The following is a 21,704-nucleotide window of genomic DNA, read 5'->3' as shown; positions in this document are numbered from 1 at the left end:
TCTTTTTTTTTAATACTTTATTTCTCATTTTTCAGATTGTAACAAATATACACATAGTACACATCATGAAAAAAAGTGGAAACCCCCCTTCTCCCCACCCCAAGGCTCCAAGAGAAAACAAAACAAAACAAAAAAACAGAAACAAAAACAAAAAGTTAGACAGGGACATCACACTTCAGTTCAGATACATGTCATTGATAATACAAGGCTGTGTATATGAACGTCTGTATATACTGTGATTACATCCAGTTGGACAGTACCTTCAATGAAAAGAAAACTCTTCGACAAAGTCTATGAACGGACTCCAGGTCAGAGTGAAGCTCTCGCGGGCTCTGCTTACTTTATATCTGAGCTTTTCTAGAGGCAAAAAAGAGAGGACCTCCTTTAACCACTGTGGAAATGACGGTGCTTTCTTTGACTTCCAGTTAAAAAGAATAAGTCTACGAGCTAACAATGAAGCAAAGGCTAAAGCATTCGCCTGCAAAGTTGTAACATTGCAGTTTGGGGGTGGTATACCAAAAATGGCTGTGTGGGAATCAGGGGCTATGGTTTGTCCACACATGTGTGAGAATACACCGAATATTTGTTCCCAGTAGCTGTTGAGAGTGCGACATGTCCAAAACATGTGAAGAGGACCATTCTTAAAGTTTGAAATATCGAAATGCATGCTGAATGGTGTAGGCCAGCGATCCTCAAAGTCCGGACTCCGGTCCGCATCCGGACCCAGACGCCGTCCTATCCGGACCGAGCCCTATAACCTACAAATCATTGAGAATTGTTACATTTCATGGAGCTTTTCAATTTTAACCGGCACATGCTTTTCTAGCCTTTACGGTACTGGTTTATCTGCCAGGAAGCTCACAGACCAATGCATGCGCTGTAAATCGTCACACGTGATGCTACTCAGCCAATCAAATATCCGATTCGATTCTGCCTGTTGCAGTGCTGCAGGAGAGAGAGTGTCAGTGACACACGGACGAAGTAGATGCGAGAGACTCGCAGAAATGTGATAGATAGAAGTCATTTCACATGGCGTACTCAAAAGAAACGAGTAGACCGCAAAATCAAAGATTTAGTTTTAATCCGGAATCCGAACTCTTGATGTTCATTCATTGTTCTCACGGGCAGTTCAAAACCAGGCAGTATGTCTCATGTGAAGTGCGATGCGATCCTGACCTGTCTATGAAAGCGCCACACGAGCAAACACACTCAAATCCAAACTGAGGGCACACTCACACATTCACTGTCCAACGACATGTGACGTTTGTATTGCGAACGATCGATACAGAGAGACAGACAGACAGATACATAGAGAGAGACAGACAGATAGAGACAGACACTGAGACAGACAGACAGACAGACAGATACGGAGCTACTTCTCTCAATAGAAAAGGGGGAGGATAGGGGATTTTTTTTCTAAAATTAAAGCACTTTTTCCAAAGCACTCTGTTGTATGTTATTTTTAAATGCAGCCATTATTTTACTTGAAATGAGAAAAGAACATGTAGGCTATTTATTATTAGTGTAGGCTAGTTATTTATAATTAATCCAGTTAAATATGAAAACTAAATAAACATTGTTGATGTTTATTTTCCTCGGCATAGTAAATTCGGCACATAACGTTAATGGAATGGACCTGCAAGTATGCTAACGTTAGCTTAGCGCAACACAAAACACACAGTTTACAATTAAACACCTCATTAACAGTTTCGCTCGCTTATATACAGTGCTATTGTTGTATCAAGGTGCTTGGTGACGTTTTACTGACCTGAAAAGAATAATAATAAAGTGTGATTCGGACGGCCAGTTAACTGTAGCCACTACACAGCTAAGCTAACCAAACAGTGCTCACCACGGTCCAACACGTTCAAATAAATAAAAAATTGCGGGTCAGAGACGACCACCGCTGACGTCACCTTCCACCACCGCTGCCACCAATGTAACCGAGCGTTTTTGGTTCTTTATATATTGTTCATGTGTTGAAATAAGGAGTCAGAGATGCGTGATTTCGAATCGCACATAGGTTACGCAAAAACCACGCCCTGTGCCCGCCTACGCAGCAGTCAAGCGCCGGGATTGGCCAGGCGCTCATGCTCATTTTGGGCTCTCTGTTACAGGGACACATTCCTGTGAGAAGCAACAACACCAAGCGAGGCTGCAGCGAGGCTGCAATGAGGATATTGAAAGACAAAATCCTACATCGCACCAAAGCATACAATGTATTTTAATGTTATTTGACTTTCTGACCACCCGCCTCAGTGCTTATTATGAGGCCAGAATAACAGATGCTGCCCTTGGCCATTGGGAAGGCTAACCCTTTACTTTTGGTTTTATTTATTGTGTATGATTCAACTTTGTTGAATCATACACAATACCGCTTGTTGTTGGAAGCTGCTGCCACTTCTTCTTGGTCAGGGGCGAGAGAGCTAGAGAGAGTGAACCAACAGTCCACTTCCTCTTCCGGACTTCACAATAAGACTCGACATTAACAGATACAGAACAGTCTATTACACTAGCAAATCCTCTCCCTCTTCCCACTCAAATTAGCAGCACACGGGCCTATGCCAGGTTTCGACCTGGCCTTGTTTTTTGACATTTGAAAGCTGGTCAGCATCCACTTCGATTGTTTCAGAGAATGCTGCAACAGCATTGTGCTGAAAAACTCCACATGTTTTGTCGACTAAAAAACTTCACTCGTCCTTCCATCGGCATGGGGGTGAGTAGATACTGTAATGACTGAATTTTCATTTTTGGGTGAACTTATCCTTTAAGTTTTCCCATTTAATAATATTTCTGTTCCTATTTGCTCAATTATGTGTTGATGAATGCTTGCAGCATCAAGAATCCAACCAGCTCGGCAGTATATTTGTTTGTTCGTTTGTCACAGCTGGTCAGAGGAGTTTCCTCACACGTACCTCTGACAGGTGTCTGAGGCTAAAGATGACAGATGACAGCTTTGCTACCTTCCCACCTGAATGCCGACTACATTGCTGGACCTTCACCAACAGGTCACTTCTAGAACTTTTCTTCGAAATATCTATTGGACTAGCACTAATAGGCTTCGCCATTCTGTTTATTGGTATTTTAGTTAACAGACAGTAAGCAATGGATACAAATTATATAAAATATTACAAAAACAATGCAGAATTTTCACACACAACACACAAATCAATAGGACACATATACATACCGGTATATAACAGCATACAGTAGTAAACAGTATAAATATCATCCAAGGTACAACGCTACTTTACATGGTTCTTATTGACATCTTACAATAGGTATAACCTAGTTATTGTGGCAGAGTTAAGAGGATATTTATTGCCTAGCAGCTACATAATCACTGAAGGGTTGCCAAGTCTTTTGGAATTTCTCAATGGACCCTTGTAAGGTGGATCTGAGTTTTTCCAGTTTAAGGTGTTGCTTGACATCTTTGATCAACATAGTGTGAGTGGGAGGCTGTATCTGTTTCCAGTTCAGTAGAATTAATCCGTGTGCTCAAAGGGTTATAAACAGGAAACTTTTATGTTTGGCCACAAACAAGCTGTTTATTCAGCAGTGTAAAGATATATGCCTTGATGACTGAGCTGGGTTAGCTTGCTCTCCAGTCTTCTTCTTCATGAGTTCAGGCACTGTGTGGTTGTACTTGTGATGCAGCCTGAGGCATTGTAAGGGCAACGCGGTCAATCAGAGGCTACCTTTCCTCTCTCAGCCCTTGCGTTGGGGGCTTCCCGACGGTAATTCTCTGATTTGACTTTGATGTTCCAATTTGTGCCTGATGAATAATTGTCTGGTTTGCTGATAACTTGTGGGAGTCAAGTGCATTCTGGTGGCACTCAATGCAAATGGGAGATATTTGGGTCCCTGAAATCACGACAGTAGACCCTCTACATTTGCCTCCCTGTTCCGTGGGTAAACTGGCCAATTAGCTGTGTTTGAAGAAGCCATTTTTGATTAGAGCAATCAGTAAACAGCAAGGCCTCTCCATGATTGTCCCCCTGATTAGATGAGGAGTTGTCACTTGAGAAGTTGTTGGAGATTTTAATTTATGGCCTTATAGTGCTGAAAAGTCTGGTAATGACCTAATCCATTCTCCACAGTTCAGCACTTGGTTTAAAATGCATCCATACTGTCGACGCTGATGATCTCATTTGTCCTCATAAAGTGTCTAAGTAGTCTGTCTCCCACGGAAGTAAATATAACATCCAGCATGAGAGGCTCAGCGAATCAAATGAATAAACAACCAGGTTTCTCTCAATAGCAAATAAGCCCACTAGCTTTCGTCATTCAAGGTCTATTGTATTTTTTCTCATACAATAACACATTACAATTTGACGAAAACTAGCTACTTACAGCTGTTAATATAATAGTTTTTCTTTTTTCATTGTTCCACACATTCAAGGTCAGTTGTTTCAGTCTACAATGTATGATTTGGCAGCATAGTACTCTACATGAATAATCACTTGAGAGCAGAATGCATATATCTTATTGTTCACACACATCTTTGTATGTTAGGTGTTAATTAACGCAAGGCTGGTTAATAATCATACTCGACAGACAGCCATACGTTAGAAATTAGAAAATTTTCTGTTACTAGTTTATCAGTTTTGTGTGTGTGTGTGTGTGTGACTCCAGTTTTGGAGATTTTAACATTTTAAGTTCAGTTGAAGGATTACATGTTCATCGATGGGTTGAGAAAAGGCTACGACCCTTTCGTTTGATGAAACCCTTCAGAACTCTAAAATGTGTAGGGCTCAGTGTGAAAACAAGGGTTGGCTTTATCTGAAGTTAGTTACTGTCGCCAATGATCTCTAATGGCACGGAATTGCAATACGATGACTCACGTGCCGGCGTACAAGAACAATTTTAGCATGCATGCCCCCTATAGACGCTTTACTTTGAAATGACATCAGACGACATTGTGCAATGTTGGCACACCTTGATGCAAGATTGTAGTGCATTGACCACCAAATTCCCCAAAAGATGCCTTAATCAATACCTTAGACGGGTGGGTGGTAGGGTGGTGTGTGTGTTTGGGGGGGATGACACAAAGCCAGGATTAGTGCTGATTAGGCCAGTTTTAACATGTCCTGTTGATTAGGGGCCAGTGGATCTGACCGCTAATTAGCAGTGAAGTGTGGCCGCCCGGACAGACAGACAGGACAGCGGTGGGAGGAGGGGGTTGGCAGCCCTCCGCCCCCACCCCTACAAAAGGGTCTGCTGGGTGGGTGCGGGTGGGGGTGGGGGTCTTTGATTGGACATGCTGCATTGTGGAGAGGGAGTTGAAAAAGAGTCCCATTTCCCTTTCGCTGTGCCACTCACCCCCTGCAGGGTGGAGTCAATGTAGCCTTTCTGTCCCATCGTATGGCCAGCTGGCTAAAGCGGGCCAAATAAACACTTGAGCCGATTCACTGGCCAGCATGGCTGCCATCAGAAACATAGCCTTTGTCCCATGTGGATTGTGCCCTAATTGGTGTCCCAAGACAAATTCTTTGTTCGACTGTCATTCATATTGATGAGGTTTTAATGAACAGATAATACGCAGATGATACAAGTTACAAGTAAAGTAATAGACTCACGTTTGCCTGCTAGAAGATCCAAGGGAGACACCTCTGTAGATACATGGGGAGTTCTATTCCAATAAATGTTCAAAAAAGTTCATCATTAAAGGCCCATTCCGTTGGTTCTGGCGAGAAATAAATGTGCACAAAGTGTTTATTATTGGCATTGAGTGCGCCTTGACGTAACTTAAAAATGGCGACCAGGGGCGTTTCTCTCCGACCAGCCGTTCAGAAGATACATGGAAAATCCGCAGTTTCGAAGGGGATAGCATTTCCCGCCACAGCTAGAGGATGTGACGTCTGCGCGCGTTCATGAGCTTCGCCTCTTGTCCTAGACTGCTAACAGGAAATGGCTAAAGTAGCTTTTAACGTTACGTTCGTCACTAGCTGCTAGCTACAGGAAACAACAACACAGACTCCAGAAAAAGTCCACACTAAATAAATAAATAAATATTTATCTAATGAAGCCCGTCTGGCCAGACAGCAGCAATGTGACCGACATCGGGGGGGAACTAGAGTCAGGACTGTGTTTTCGGTTCATGAAGGGAACTTGCTGCTTGTAGCTACTGTAATGTGGTTTTGACCAGATAACGTTAGCTGCTTGCTAATGGATTTTCAAGATTCAAGATTTTTACTGTCACTCCGTAGTACAAGTATCTGACCACCTGGTCAGAAACTCTGCTAACATTACCGTCTTGTCTGAAGTAATGCAACCCTAACGTTACTACCGTTATGCTTATGGTCATGGAACATTATTGTTTGACAACATTTAGCTGCGGTGGTGAACCTGCAGCTGCTATTAGAACCATAACGTTAGCTTGATGCTATATGCGGCTAACTAATAGATTTAGCTATATTTATAGAAATTACCACCAGCCCCACTAATAACGTTACTGTCTTGTGTTGATAATTAATCTAACAGTCGGAAATATGCCTAACGTTAGCCTACTGTCTGTTATGCTTACGGTACATTGTTTGACTGTTCAGTTTGGTCAACTCCAGGCATTACACCAGGGCCGGCCCGCCCTATATGCGAACCAAGCGGCTGCCTAGAGCCCCGGGAGTTGGGGGGCCCCATTTTTTTTTTTTTTTTAATAAACATAGGCTATAATATTATAGGCTGTGTGTGGTAGTTAAAACATGGGTTGATGTTTATTTATGTTTGTAGTTTAAACAAAAACATAAATACTGTAGGCTACATACAACACAAAAGGCTGTTATTTACCTTTTGTCGCCACCTGGTGAGTAAATATATATGTAACTAAAACCATTAAAATTGACAACCGGTCCTGCATGTATCTACCGGTCCTTGGCACAAAAAAGGTTGGGAACCCCTGGTTTAACTGACCTGGCAACCCCTATGGCTGCTGGGTTCTACACGCTTGCTTGACACTGATAGGGCTACAAACGAGCGTCATTGTCATGTTTGTTTGTTTTAAATATTCTTCTAAATATGGCTAAAAATCCAAAAACGTAAAATTTTCTTCGGCGCTGCCCTAGCGGGCAGCACCGAGAGTCCCTTCCTTACAGCACCCCCTACTTAAAAGTACTTCCAGCGCGGATGCCCCCAAACCCCCGCCCCTGGGAGGGGGCCCCTGATCTATATCCTGCTTAGGGCCCCCAGATGGCTAGGGCCGGCCCTGCATTACACGGTACCGTATATACAGGGGGAGCAGGCTATTTCCTGGCTTGTCCCACAGCCAGCAGGCTCTAGTTAACGTTAGCTTGATGCTAATCGTGGCTAGCTAATATTAATTTACATTTATAGAAATTACCACCAGCCCCACTAATAACGTTACCGTCTTGTGTGGATAATGAATTTAACAGTCGTAAATATGCCTAACGTTACTGTTATGCTTATTAAACATTGTTTGATTGTTCAGTTTGGTCAACTCCAGGCATTACACGGTACCGTACGTACAGGGGGAGCAGGCTATTTCCTGGCTTGTGCTAACATGAGTATCGACTTCCCCGCAGTCAACGCAAGCCAAAACACGGCCAAACATGCCACAATAACGTCCCCTAATTCATCCAGAATCCTTCCTGGGCATCTCGAGGCTGATCTGACCGATAAATTTTCCAGGTTGCCGTTTTCAAGTGACTTTTATGAGTTAACGTTACAAAGCAACCATCACAGTCTGCTGTTGCCAGGCAACTGCTTGTGCGCGTGCGAGTATGGTGCCCGCGCGTCAGCTCGTTCACACGCTGCCTGCAGTTACACTAACGGCCACCGGCGTCAGTAATAGTGAGTATTGACGGATTGGGCCTTTAAGTATCATTATAGGTTCCAGTCTGTGAAGGTACAGTATTACCATTTTGTCAACAGCTTAAAGAAACACTCCGCTGATTTTCACTGCTGACTTATTTTGCAGTTGTGGACCAGTGACGTAATTTGTGCATGAATGACAACACTGATCCATAACTCAAACTGATCCACTCCCTCAAATCAAATCTCAATAACTGTCAAACTAAATGAATGCCTGCAAAACTGTTTACAGCTTTCGTATATTTGTGAGATTATGTGCAAAATAAATCAGCATTGAAAATCGGCGGCGTGTCCCTTTAAGTTACCGTCTTAATCTATCCTTTAAAAACACACTTCTGTTTTAATTGTGTGGCTTTTGTATCACTTTTTCCAAATGGATATTTCATTTTGGAACTCAACCAAACTATTCATACTGTACATCACCCATTAATACCTGAAGCGATTTGCATATTTTTAGTAGGCTATATTCCAAATTTGTAAATTCAGGAGGCATCCGGGCTGTGTGAGTGCAGACAGCTTTCCCTTCACTATAGCAACTTAAGAGGGGGAGACAGAGGAAAGGAACATGGGATTTGGGGTGTAATCCTGTTTGTCCTTAAGGTCACATGCTGCACAGAGTTCAGCTTGTCAGCTACAGTCTGAAGTTTATTGGAGGCACAACACAGTCTGATTGTAATTCCCTCTGGAGAGCAGTCAGTGTCTGCTGCTGAATGCTGGAGAGGAGACAGGTTGCTGCAAGATGATCGTTGAAAAGAGAAGTGGGTGGTCCTCTTTGCCTCCTTGGCCCTGTGGGACGCTGGCGTTAAGGCTCCCGCGTGTTTTGGAGGGGGGAGATTATCCAACGTCATATTTGGAGAGATGATTAAGCCCTTCTGGGCTTAATTTGACAGACGCAGCTATTGAGTGCTATCTTTCTCATGTCTTTTGCAATGTGTGTTTGTGTCTGTTGTTGGATTATTCTCCCCATTTAACTCACGGGCATTTTGAAAGCCTTGTCCCTAAAATGTAAAAAGGGAGTCTGGCACAGTGTCCAAACTTGCAAAAATGATTTATTTTGTGACGTTTCAGTCTCTGACCTTTTTCAAACAAACCTTTTTCAAAACATTTGTTTGAAAAAGGTAAAGAGACTGAAACGTTACAAAATAAATCTTTATTGCATGTTTGGACAGTGTGCAGGACTCTTTTTACATTTTATGAATGCTTTGGCCTTGTGCCACGCACCTGCCCCGAGAAAGAGATGTGCGGAGTTCTCCTAATGAAAGCCTTGTCCCTGGATTTTAAGGGGGAATTTTTTATTTACAATTTGTGACCCTGGTGTGTGTGTGTGTGTGTGTGTGTGTGTGTGTGTGTGTGTGTGTGTGTGTGTGTGTGTGTGTGTGTGTGTGTGTGTGCGTGTGTGTGTGTGCGTGCGTGTGTGTGTGTGTGTGTGTGCGTGTGTGTGTGCATGTGTGTGGGTGTGTGTGCATGTGTGTGGGTGTGTGGGTGGGTGTGTGTGTGCATACGTGTGCGTGCGTGTGTGTGTTTGTGCATGCATAGGACAGACTTACAGCATCTGGAATTGTGATACAATACATGAGTATCCGAATACACTGACTATATGGTGAAATGATATCTAGCAGAAGAAAAACAGCATGCAGCACATGCACGCGCGTGCATACGTAGCTATGCTGTAGCCAGCATACACTGATCTTATCCATTGCCTACCTTCATTGAGCTGCTCTCCATCTCCGGCCCTATTAACCAGTAATCCTCAGACTGGCAGCTGGCCATTACCGTGGCAACGGTGAGCTGAGGGGAAACTGCTTGCTGGTTTAAAAGTAAAGAGGAGTGAAGGACAGGGATGAACTGCTTTTTGTCCTGAGCATAGCCTATAGTCTATTTCACATTTCCAAACACAAAAACCTCTCATGTTATTTGCCTTCATTTGTCACTCATTTTCACTTCACCTCTTTCCTTTATTTATTTTTTTGTATTTTATTTTTTTAAGATGATTAAAAGACAAATGCCTTTTGGTTTTCTTTTTCTTCCTTGTCGCTTTTGGCAAACTGAAACCTTTTTCAAGGATGAAGGACAATTATATCATGTCTAGCCCGTTGTAAAATACTTTTAGATCATTAATTTGAATGGCTTACAAATCTCTTGAAGAAAAGATTATCCTTCATGTGATGGAAAATATTTTGTGAGTCTGGCGTACAGTCCAGGTATTTCTGTGAACTATGTCTGACCCCTTTTACTTTATTGTAAGTATAGCAGTAAAACTAACATTCTGACACTGCAATCTATTGAATCAAATGAATAGAAATTTCACTAAACTGTCAAAAACAAAAAGTGCTACCATATAGCTCCATTCATTTTTGTGTTGAAAAATACTGTATCAGAAAGTTTGAACAGCAGCATATTGTCTTGTAACTTTTTAAATGACCATAAATATAATTCAATATTTCCCTGCAGCTATAGTGGTATGTGTGCCTGGATTCTAGGCTCTAAGAGCATATTGTACTTACTTTCTTTACAGCAGTTGTGGCTCTTTGTATGCCATTGCACAAGAGTGAAATGTTCGCACCATCAACTGTGTATTGAAACTATCAAAGCCTGTTAATTACGGGTAGTTTTCATCTCATCTTATGAGAATGAAAGAGTGAAATAGAGGATTTGTAAAGAGAGAGCGATCTGAATATTTGGGAACGTTGCTAAAACTGACATTTATTTTGTGATATAATGTGACAATCTTTTATGCAGGAAACAGTAGATGGAACAAATTATACCCAGATGGACGTATAAAGTGTTATAACGCTTCAATACGACAAGCTCTCATATAGCCTATTTGTGAACCAGTTATCACATGGTATAGTATGGTCTTCCTGCCCACCCCCCCCCCCCCCTGCCATCCTCTTCTGTCTTGGGGTCTAAACACAGTGGCACCTTGGTAGGAGCTGGAAAACCGTCATAGATTTTAGAATTGGCTAAACAAATTTTCCTTAAGGGGGAGTTTGTGGGACTTAATGAGGCATAACTAAATGGAGGTCCCACAATTATCAGCGCCATGCTGGAAGCCCGACGGCGGGACAGAGCAGCCATTGATTCTTGCTTCAAACCTCTTGAGTTCCTAATCAGCTTCCTTGGTTGTGCGTTTCAGGCCTGACAAACCTATTGTTGGCCTGTGTCACTGCAGGTCAGTAGTTATTAGTGGCAACTGAAAACAGTTTCTCTAACTACTTATGAGCCAACTGAAAACAGTTTCTCTAACTACTTATGAGCCAACTGAATGACATGCATAGGGGGACTTGGAGCAGGGATTACTGGCATTGCAGCGAGCCAGGCCGGCGTAGGGGAGAATGTGACATGGTTTTCTAATAAGGGATGCTGTGACCCCCCCTTCCTCACACACACACACACACACACACACACACACACACACACACACACACACACACACACACACACACACACACACACACACACACACACACACACACACACACACACACACACACACACACACACACACACACACACACTATTCACCCACCTGGTCCTCTATCCTCTGCCCCCCCCTTCTAGTAGTGACATAGAATAGTCTTCAAAAGGTTGCTTTGCCTCCACAATGCCACATATTGCTACAATGGTATTCATAGCAAGCAATGGAATTAGTCAGTTTAAGCCCCGGAATATCATTTTGTGTGTGTGTGTGTATCATTTTGTGTGTGTGTGTGTGTGTGTGTGTGTGTGTGTGTGTGTGTGTGTGTGTGTGTGTGTGTGTGTGTGTGTGTGTGTGTGTGTGTGTGTGTGTGTGTGTGTGTGTGTGTGAGAAAGAGAGAGTTCATGTTATCTTGAAACCAAAGGCGGTAGTGAAACGTGGTTTCATATATTTAATTTAATGGAAATCTATTAGTTAGAATTGCTCTCAGAGTCCTATGACCTTCTTGAAATGTTTTTCACTCTTTAGGAAGCTGATTGTTTGCAGGCCTTCTTTTTTTATGACCGGAATTATGATACTTTTTCCTCCCTGCATGGGGAAAAGTCTCCTTTGATCCTGCAAGCTGATGAGGGTTTTGGCGAGGCTGTATAGGCTTGCAGTGATGCAGTCTGTGGAAACCAGTGCAAGTTGCAACTATAGGGGTGGGATGAGACATTGATCTGCATTGATGCATCGATTAAATGATCAACGATCCAATAGCATTGATGCACAGTGAAAACACAGACATAAATCCCCATCACACCATAAGAAATTAATATTACTTCTATTATTTTATTTTGAAATTCCACGCCACGTCTGCGTCACCATTTCCGCCCAAGCGCATCTCTTTCCCCATACAAAAAATGCGAGTGCCATGGCAAGCATGCAAGAAAAAGAGGGGGAGGATATTTGCTCCCCTCGCGAATATAAATCAACACATATCTAATATCGATCATGGCTGCCCCCTGAATCGAGTCGTATCGAAATTGTATTGTGGCAGATTTTGTGATATCTGCAAATATCGCATCGTCCAATGAATCAATGTATTATCGTATCGTGATTTAACTTGTGGTTCCCACCCATAGTTGCAACACAGACAGGTTTGGTCGTCGAGAAAAGAAAGTATTCCTCGCCATAATACGAGGGTGTTACACTAATTAAAATCTCCCTCAGAACAGAACTTGCCAATTCAAAGCATCCTTTGGGACAGTGAAAGAAAAGCAGCTCTCGCCTCTTCTAATCATTTCACATGGGGCAAGGTTTGGTTTGGGGACTATCTCTTACACAAGAGGGGAGCAGGAGAGAGCAGGGAAGCGGGACACAGTGCTCATAGCACTTTCTTGAATTCTTGGGTGCTTACGGCTTAAGGGGAATGGGAATATATTTGTCAAAATTGGTCCTTGACCAAAGAGACTGAACTCATGGTGAGAGTATACTGTAGATATTACTGTTGACATACTTTGGTATCCATTAACGATGTCAAAACGTGCATACCTCTGGAATAACTGGTTATAACTAATAACTGGTGAGCTGCGCTTCTCCCGCTTTCTTTTTGTGTTGTCTCCATCAAGTCTGACCCACATTATGCTATTTTCTCTTATATGTCATCAAGAACATGATTAATGCTGCACTTTATTCCTCTTAGAAACTGTCCAGGCCCTTTTCATGTGCAATTCTTTCATTTCTTATTCTCAGCTATGAAAGACAGATGACATGAAGCATTTCCCCCCTGTATCATATCAGCAATACTAAACAAGATTGAATTATGTATGATAAAGGTTAGCCATATGTTATAGGCCTATATTTCTGTGCAAACTATGCAGCCAGTGATGTTAAGCCCTTGCCAATTAACGCTCTCTAGGTTGCTAGGTCGCCATGGTCAATTGAGGAACACATCAATAGGACTTGAAAAGGTTTCTCTGGGATCAGACCTTCTGACATATTAAGTAGAATAATGGGGAGGGGAGCAAGGGGGTGGGGGGGCATAGACAGAAGCAAGGCTCCCTACTAGATTCAAATGATGCAGTACAACCTGCAATTACCTAAGGAGAATAGAGTCCAAGAACTTCTTTACATCTCTGAAATAGAATGCCCCTCATTTTATAGTCTAAACAACATATGGCATTGAGGGAGTGAAAGACTCCCTCCAGCTCCTATAGAAAAACATCACTATTTAATGTACGAGTTATTCGTTTATACTCCACATGCAGCTATCTGTCTGTGTGCATGTGTGTATATCTATATCTGTCTGTGTGTGTATATGCATGTGTGTATATCTATATAATATGTGTGTATATGCATGTGTGTATATCTATATCTGTGTATATATGCATATGTGTATATATATATTATGTCTGTGTGTATATATGCATGTATGTATATCTTTATCTGTCTGTGTGTATATGCATATGTGTATATCTATATTATGTCTGTGTGTATATATGCATGTATGTATATCTTTATCTGTCTGTGTATATGCATGTGTGTATATCTATATCTGTCTGTGTGTATATGCATGTGTGTATATCTTTATCTGTCTGTGTGTATATGCATGTGTGTGTATATGTCTGTGTGTATATCTTCATCTGTCTGTGTGTATATCTTCATCTGTCTGTGTGTATATACTGTATGCATGTGTGTATATCTATATCTGTCTGTGTGTTGTATATGCATGTGTGTATATCTATATCTGTCTGTGTGTATATATGCATGTGTGTATATCTATATCTGTCTGTGTGTATATATGCATGTGTGTATATCGATATCTGTCTGTGTGTGTGTGTGTGTGTGTGTGTGTGTGTGTGTGTATATGCATGTGTGTATATCTATATTATGTATGTGTGTATATGCATGTGTGTATATCTATATCTGTCTGTGTGTATATATATGCATGTACAGTATATCTATATCTGTCTTTGTATATATGCATGTGTGTATATCTATATTATGTCTGTGTGTATATGCATGTGTGTATATATATGCATGTGTATATCTATATCTGTCTGTGTGTATATATGCATGTGTGTATATCTATATCTGTCTGTGTATATATGCATGTGTGTATATCTTTATCTGTCTGTGTATGTATATGCATGTGTGTATATCTTTATCTGTCTGTGTGTATATATGCATGTGTGTATATCTATATCTGTGTGTGTATATGCATGCGTGTATATCTATATTATGTCTGTGTGTATATCTATATATCTGTCTGTGTGTATACTGTATATGCATGTGTATATCTATATCTGTCTGTGTGTGTGTGTGTGTGTGTGTGTGTGTATGCATGTGTATATATATATCTGTCCATGTGTGTATATCTATATTATGTCTGTGTGTATATCTATATCTGTCTGTGTGTATATATGCATGTGTGTATATCTATATCTGTCTGTGTGTATACTGTATATGCATGTGTATATCTATATCTGTCTGTGTGTGTGTGTGTGTGTGTGTGTGTGTGTGTGTGTGTGTGTGTGTGTGTGTATATGCACGTGTGTATATCTTTATCTGTCTGTGTGTATATATGCATGTGTGTATATCTATATCTATCTGTGTGTATATATGCATGTGTGTATATCTGTATCTGTGTGTGTGTGTGTGTGTGTGTGTGTGTATGCATGTGTGTATATCTATATACTGTATGTCTGTGTGTATGCATGTGTGTATATCTATATTATGTCTGTGTGTATATGTATGTGTGTATATCTATATCTGTCTGTGTGTATATATGCATGTGTATATCTAAGAGACTGTGTTGGTCATGTGTGTATATCTATATTATGTCTGTGTGTATATGCATGTGTGTATATCTATATCTGTCTGTGTGTATATATGCATGTGTATATCTAAGAGACTGTGTTGGTCATGCGTGTATATCTATATTATGTCTGTGTATATGTATGTGTGTGTGTATATATATGCATGTGTATATCTATATCTGTCTGTGTGTATATATGCATGTGTGTATATCTATATTATGTCTGTGTGTGTATATGCATGTGTGTATATCTATATCTGTCTGTGTGTATATATGCATGTGTATATCTAAGAGACTGTGTTGGTCATGCGTGTATATCTATATTATGTCTGTGTATATGTATGTGTGTGTGTATATATATGCATGTGTATATCTATATCTGTCTGTGTGTATATATGCATGTGTGTATATCTATATTATGTCTGTGTGTGTATATGCATGTGTGTATATCTATATCTGTCTGTGTGTATATATGCATGTGTGTTTTTCTTTATCTGTGTGTATATATGCATGTGTGTGTGTGTATCTATATCTGTCTGTGTGTATGCATGTGTGTATCTATGTGTGTGTCTGTTATAGAGCTGCAACGATTAGTCGTTTAATCGATTAGTTGATCGTCAGAAAATTAATTGCCAACTACTTTTACAATTGATTAATCATTAAGACTAATCTTTAAGGGGGGGACTAAATTTCTCTTGTTCCAGCTTCTTAAATGTGAATATTTCTGGTTTCTTTAGTCTTCTGACAGTAAACTTATATGTGGGTTGTGGACGGTTGATCAGGACATTTGAGGATGGCATCTTGGGCTTTGGGGGAAAAGTGATTGACATTTTTCACCATTTAGTGACATTTTATAGACCAAACAACTAATCGATTAATTGAGGAAATCAACAGATTAATCGATAATGGACATAATTTAGTTGCATATAGTGTCTGTTCATATTGACAGACTGGTTCATCAAGCCACACTGAAGTAACACCAATAACGGCTGCATCATCCATGAGAGCCAGAACTTTCCAGACAGAAATGGTGGTGCCAGTGCCAATTACAGTGTCCAGCCAGCCCCATATATACCTTTACAAAGAGAGGTGCCCCCCCCCCCCCCCCCCAATAAATTGAGAGAAGCAACAGGCACAATAGCCAATGATTACCAAGCATAGCCTATTAGTGCGCCATAAGGCTATTGAAAAGAGAAAAGAATGGCTTCACCTCCACTTTCATTTCCTGCGGCCCACCATCAAAAGCTCTGTTGACAGCTCATTCATGCCCTCAATTTAGAGACAAAATCAATCAGAAACATCTTGCAGCATCAAAGTGGTTATTGTGGAATGCATTTCTCTTTTTTAATACTCTTGTCAAACTCCCTTCTGATGGTGTTTCTGCGCTCAATTTGAAATGTCAGATGCATATTGGCTCTGATGCTTCCTTCGAGTGAGGAGATGATAGCACATATACATACAGCTGCCAGGTATGTGAAGGGGCTGGAAATGGATGCTCTCCAAGGTCTCCATTGAGACACAGTGATAGCCATCATCATCACAGGGTATCATCAGCAAGGGGATTGAGAAGTAATTTCCAAACGTGTTTAAATGACCACAGGAAATGAAACGTTAGATGCCATTGCTGGTGAAAAAACAGGCGAATCAGCTTGGAGGACAGTAGCAAAGGGGAAGAGACACTGATGGCCTTAAAGACTTTGGAGTTTGTTTGCACAAATCACTCATCTTCAAAAGAGATGGCTCAGAATGGGCTGTTATGGTACGTACGTGTGCGTGTGTGTGCGTGCGTGTGTGTGTGTGTGTGTGTGTGTGTGTGTGTGTGTGTGTGTGTGTGTGTGTGTGTGTGTGTGTGTGTGAGTGAGTGTGAGTGAGAGGAAGAGCGCGAATAAAAGAGACAGAGGGAAACAAGGTGCTGCTGAAAGATTTGCTTCGCTGCATTTCAACGCATCACAAATATCTCACATTCATTTGGTGAACCAGCATCAAAACCATCATTGGCCATGTCAAGCCTTTTTTTTGTAAATTTTGTTTACTCTATATTATTTTGTATGTGATATTATAACTTTTAAAAAGATGGGAGCAGAATCAGAAATCCTGTTTGAGTGAATGAAAGGGGGGTAAACTTGTGTTACCAAGTTAAAACATTTTTGATGGAGCTGCTTTACCAAATTACAGCATTTAATTCAGGCAATGGTCCTTTTCATAATTTCCATTTCTATATGAAAATACACTGTGCTAAATATGAATACCAGCCACCCAGACACAACATTCTTGTTCAAATATAGAAAAAGGTGATGAATTGGGATTGAAGGTCTAAATTAATTAACTTTTTTTTGGTATACTGGCAACTGTTAAACACTCATTCTTAGCCTTTGTTATTAAAGTTTTTTTTCTTGTTTAAGAGAGCTTTGAAACATTAAACCGAAAGATATGAATAACGGATGAATTTAAACATGTATGCAAAACATGCTTAGTTGGCAACAATTCAGATATACATGATGATTATGATGATGATGATGATAATAATAATAGTAATAATAGTAATAATAATACAAATTCTGAATCATTAAATGGGCTACTCCGTAATTACAGCAGGATTAAATTAGATGACACCGCATAATAATAATAAAATAATGCAGTGTATATTCCATGCATTACATTTTAGAGAAAATATTCGCTATTATTACAATAATATAGTCATGTGTATTTTATGGAAGCTCGCATTCACAATTAAATTGACCAATTAAGTCGTGGTGAAATGAACCCATGGTCTGGGGGTAGAAACATTAGATCAATATGTTTGAAGAGTTTGTTGACAAGGAAATAAATAAATGTATTGTAATAAATGTAATATTTGACATGCTATTATATGTGTTTGTTGTTTTTAAAAGGGGTGACATCCCAGTCAGTGCAGCCATCCTGCATGAGAGACAAACCCTCCAAAACTTCATGTGAAAAAAGCTGGCTGCTATCGACCTGGGCTTTCCAACTCAATTTGGTCTCAATCACAACATAATGAAAATGCACTCCAAAACAGATCCCTTAAAAAATTACTTCTTCAGGAATAGCTCGCACACTTCAAGTTATTTATTGTTAACGTTCACTTGGTTTTGAAACATATACAGCAGCCATCACGCATTTCTTCCTTTTTAACTTATACAAAATAATAAAGAAAACATAAATGTGGACGCAATAACGATTATTATACAGTTAAACGCATTCTTGTGTGTTAGCCAAATATACAAGTCCCTACTTTATTTAATAATTCTAAATCAATACATTAGTTTACAATATTAATAGGATAAAATACCAGGTTATCACCGCAAATAAGGAGTGAGTGGTGGCTAGTGTATCTGGAATACTTCAAACCTGATCCCACCTTTCCCCCAGCCCCAACTCAAGTGAAGCCGCATTCCTGTGTGTTCAACATAGACTACGTTTGAAACATCATGAGGAAAGTCTATAACATGGATTACAAAAGGTCCAGAAACGACATAATTGCTTTCAAGGGCAACCATTTCGTGTAATGTTCAAAAATAGACTCCCCTCTCAGAGATGTCAAGAAAATGTGCCCTGATCAGCTGGTGCGCTCTGTGCGCCCTGTCCCAGCCCTCCGACACCAGGGCCCCTATTTTCCCAGCGTTCTGTGTGTGTATATCAACATGATATATTTCACGTTTTGCTCTTTGCATGGGTTCATCCGCAGCTTAACATGTAAAAAAGAGTGGAAAGTGAGAGTACTGTAGTATAGGTCCTACCACGTTCTGCCGTAGAGGAGGTTTGAGCTGACCATGTTACTGGTGTAATCTACAGCAGAGGAGTCTATCTGGGCCATGTTGAGCTGGCTGTGCAGGGAGGGGGGGCTGGGCGACAGCTCCTCTAGCTCCTGGGCCTGGACCAAGGCGTTGACCTGCTGCTGGCTTTGATGCTGGCTCATGGCATTAGTGGAGGTTGCGAGCACGACTCCGGCCCCGTTGTGTTGCTGGCTCTGTTGCTGTACTGGCGTGGGCGTGTTGGAGCCGTTCTGGCACGGTTTACCGTCCTTCACCAGAACCGGTACCGCGACGCGCCGCGGGGACTGCCCCTGGCACAGGCTGCCATCCTGCTGTTGTTGCTGCAGCTGCTGCGCTGCCTTGTCCTTGGCCTGTCGCTTCATCTTGTAGCGGTGGTTCTGGAACCAGATCTTGACCTGGGTCGGCGTCAGGTGGATCATGCTGGCCAGGTGCTCCCTCTCCGGCGCCGACAGGTATTTCTGCTGCTTGAAGCGCCTCTCCAGCTCGTAGACCTGCGCCTGCGAGAACAGCACGCGCCGCTTCCGTCTGGGCGCAGCGTGGAGAGCTGGCATGGATTTGGTGGCGTCCGCCATTCCCGTGAGACTCCCCATGCCGGTCATGTTCATACCTGTGGAAGGTCCCATGTATCTAGAAACTTAAAAATATACATACATATACGTGCATTCAATAAACAGAAGGGGAGATGTCTGCTTCGCCTGACGTATAGTCCATATTTTGATTGCTGACTTTTGTGCGTAATTGTGCTTATAATCACAAATGGTCAGGTAGCAGCTTTTGTCCAGAACCATTTCGGGTATAAAAAAAAAGTAATAATAATAATAATAATAATAATAATAATAATAATAATAATAATAATATTATTATTATTATCTGTTAATCATTCATTTGAAAAATGTCTAGATCCAAAAATGTCACAAATCGAGACAGGCTAATGCCCATTAAAATATTGCTTAAATCGCTGTAAATAATTTGCCCCAATGTATTATATCGATAGCCCCACTAACTGCTGAAATATTTAAAAGATTGATGCATTATTAAAGATTAAAGTCTTTGCGTGTTTTTCCTCTTTCTTTCGTAAAATGCCAATATAAATTTATACCAAAACAAAAAACAAAACGAACCAGAAAAACACCTAAAAGTGTGCATAAAACGACTAAAGAACTTACTTGTGGAGTATCTGGGGTCCGGGTTGCTGTACCACCCTGTTGCTGCTGCGCTGTTCCGCATGCTTTCCTGGTACGACGGGAGGTCTCCCATGTTGCCAATGCTCCCATTGCAGTATCCCCCCATCGCGCTGTGGGAGAACTGGGATACAGTGTGTGGCATGTGGTAGGTAGTAGCCACGGTGGCGTTGTGGCCCATGGAGTGCTGTTGCATGGCGGTCTGAGACACCTGAGGCTGTCGGTAGGCTCCCAGTGGAGAGGTTAGGTTCCCAGCGCTGTCCATGCCACTAAACTTCTTGTAGGTCTCCTCGATTGGACTCAAAATATCTGTCACTGAGAAAGGCGTTGTGTGCTTTGGGCTCAACGACATGGTTCAGAAAGCAGGTATTTTTTGTGTTTGAGCAGATCAGCCGTGTTGTTGTATCGGCTCTCTCCTTGGTGGATGTCTACGTAAGAGAGTGCTTGTAGTGCGCCTGAGATCCGATTGATCGCCTTGGAGAAGGAGGCGAGCCCAGGGCGCTCTTAGCCCGGGTTTATTGGAGCTAGGAGCCAGGTTTACGACAAACACAGGGGGCGGAGCAAACCTCCTAAACCAGCAAACAATAGTCATTGACATTTTAGGGCAACGATATGAAAACGCACTTTGCTTTATTATATTAAGATATTTACATTAACAAAACGAAGCGCGATATTTATGAATCTGTCCTATTTAGCTGCAGGTGAGAATCCATCTGGCAGCACATCAGCTGATCTGACCACATATGACTATTTTGCGTCAGTAGGGAATTCCACTCTTTCTAGAAACTTTGAGAGCACTTTGAACAGACATAAGGGCCACCGAGTATCATCAAAGAGGCACCATGAAGTTGTATGACCAACTCATTTATGCTTCTTAAGCATCATTTTGCCCCGTCAGAGTGGGACAAGTCCAAAAATAAGCTCAAAGTGACAAAATATATTGAAAGAGGACCGGGATAGGGCTCCTAGCATATAGCCTATATGACTTTCACTTCATGCGTGATGTGTTTTTTTGGCTGAAGAAAAACAGCATCTAAATTGTTCTGCCAAAGTCATCTAATTTTCGTGAAACACATTTCATGATCAGGCTACTTCATTAAACTTAATGCAAAGTGGAGACCATATTGACACAAATCCTCGAGTCCAGTCAACATGCAGTAGCCTAATGACACTGCGGTCTTGACCTGACATTTTAATCTCTGAGCAAACTGACTGGCGCCAGGTGAAGAATCAGAGGAAGAGACACAACAGCAGGGACAAAGGAGAAACAACTATACTACAAACTGCTATGAATAACGGTCAATCCAATAGCCTATACATCTGCTATGGGTCTACAGCACATTATCATGCCATTGCATTGCACTGTTAGGTAGGCTATTTTGATACTGCTATATTGTCTCATAAGGATAATACACAAGGCATGGACAGCTTTTTGTAAACGCATTGTGTGGCCTTGATAGTGGCCACGCCGACCGTGATGATGATGATGATGATGATGAGTGGCGATTTATGTTTTGAATAGCCAATATGAACAGGTAAAACATGCCGCGTACACATGTGCAAATTTAATTGGACAAGATTTGCATGAGATAATTCTATTTTTTTCTCCAAACATTAACGCATGAACAGATTTTAAGAATGTTGTTATTGTTCCTTTTTTGGAGGAAGGAAGCGCACGTGCATGA

General features: G+C 41.3%; 2 protein-coding genes across 2 annotated transcripts in view; one reads left to right on the top strand and one right to left on the bottom strand.

Annotated features, from left to right (window-relative positions):
* Positions 1-21,704, top strand: part of LOC310786280 (FRAS1-related extracellular matrix protein 2-like) — a gene marked incomplete at both ends in the record, with an annotated part of 317,396 nt that overhangs the window by 34,027 nt on the left and 261,665 nt on the right. The gene's annotated exons all lie outside the window — the stretch shown is intronic.
* LOC310786297 (homeobox protein Nkx-2.4-like) lies at positions 18,799-20,371 on the bottom strand (the record flags this gene model as incomplete). The annotated part of the gene is made up of 2 exons (XM_083647467.1): positions 18,799-19,445; positions 20,005-20,371. 2 exons carry the CDS (start codon positions 20,369-20,371, stop codon positions 18,799-18,801), a joined length of 1,014 nt encoding a protein of 337 aa, XP_083503593.1.

The sequence above is a fragment of the Poromitra crassiceps genome (genome assembly GCF_964638095.1).
Source record: "Poromitra crassiceps genome assembly, chromosome: 1".
Classification (NCBI taxonomy): Eukaryota; Metazoa; Chordata; class Actinopteri; order Beryciformes; family Melamphaidae; genus Poromitra; species Poromitra crassiceps.
Note: the sequence above shows the minus strand (reverse complement) of the source record. Positions and strands in the feature narration are given on the sequence as shown.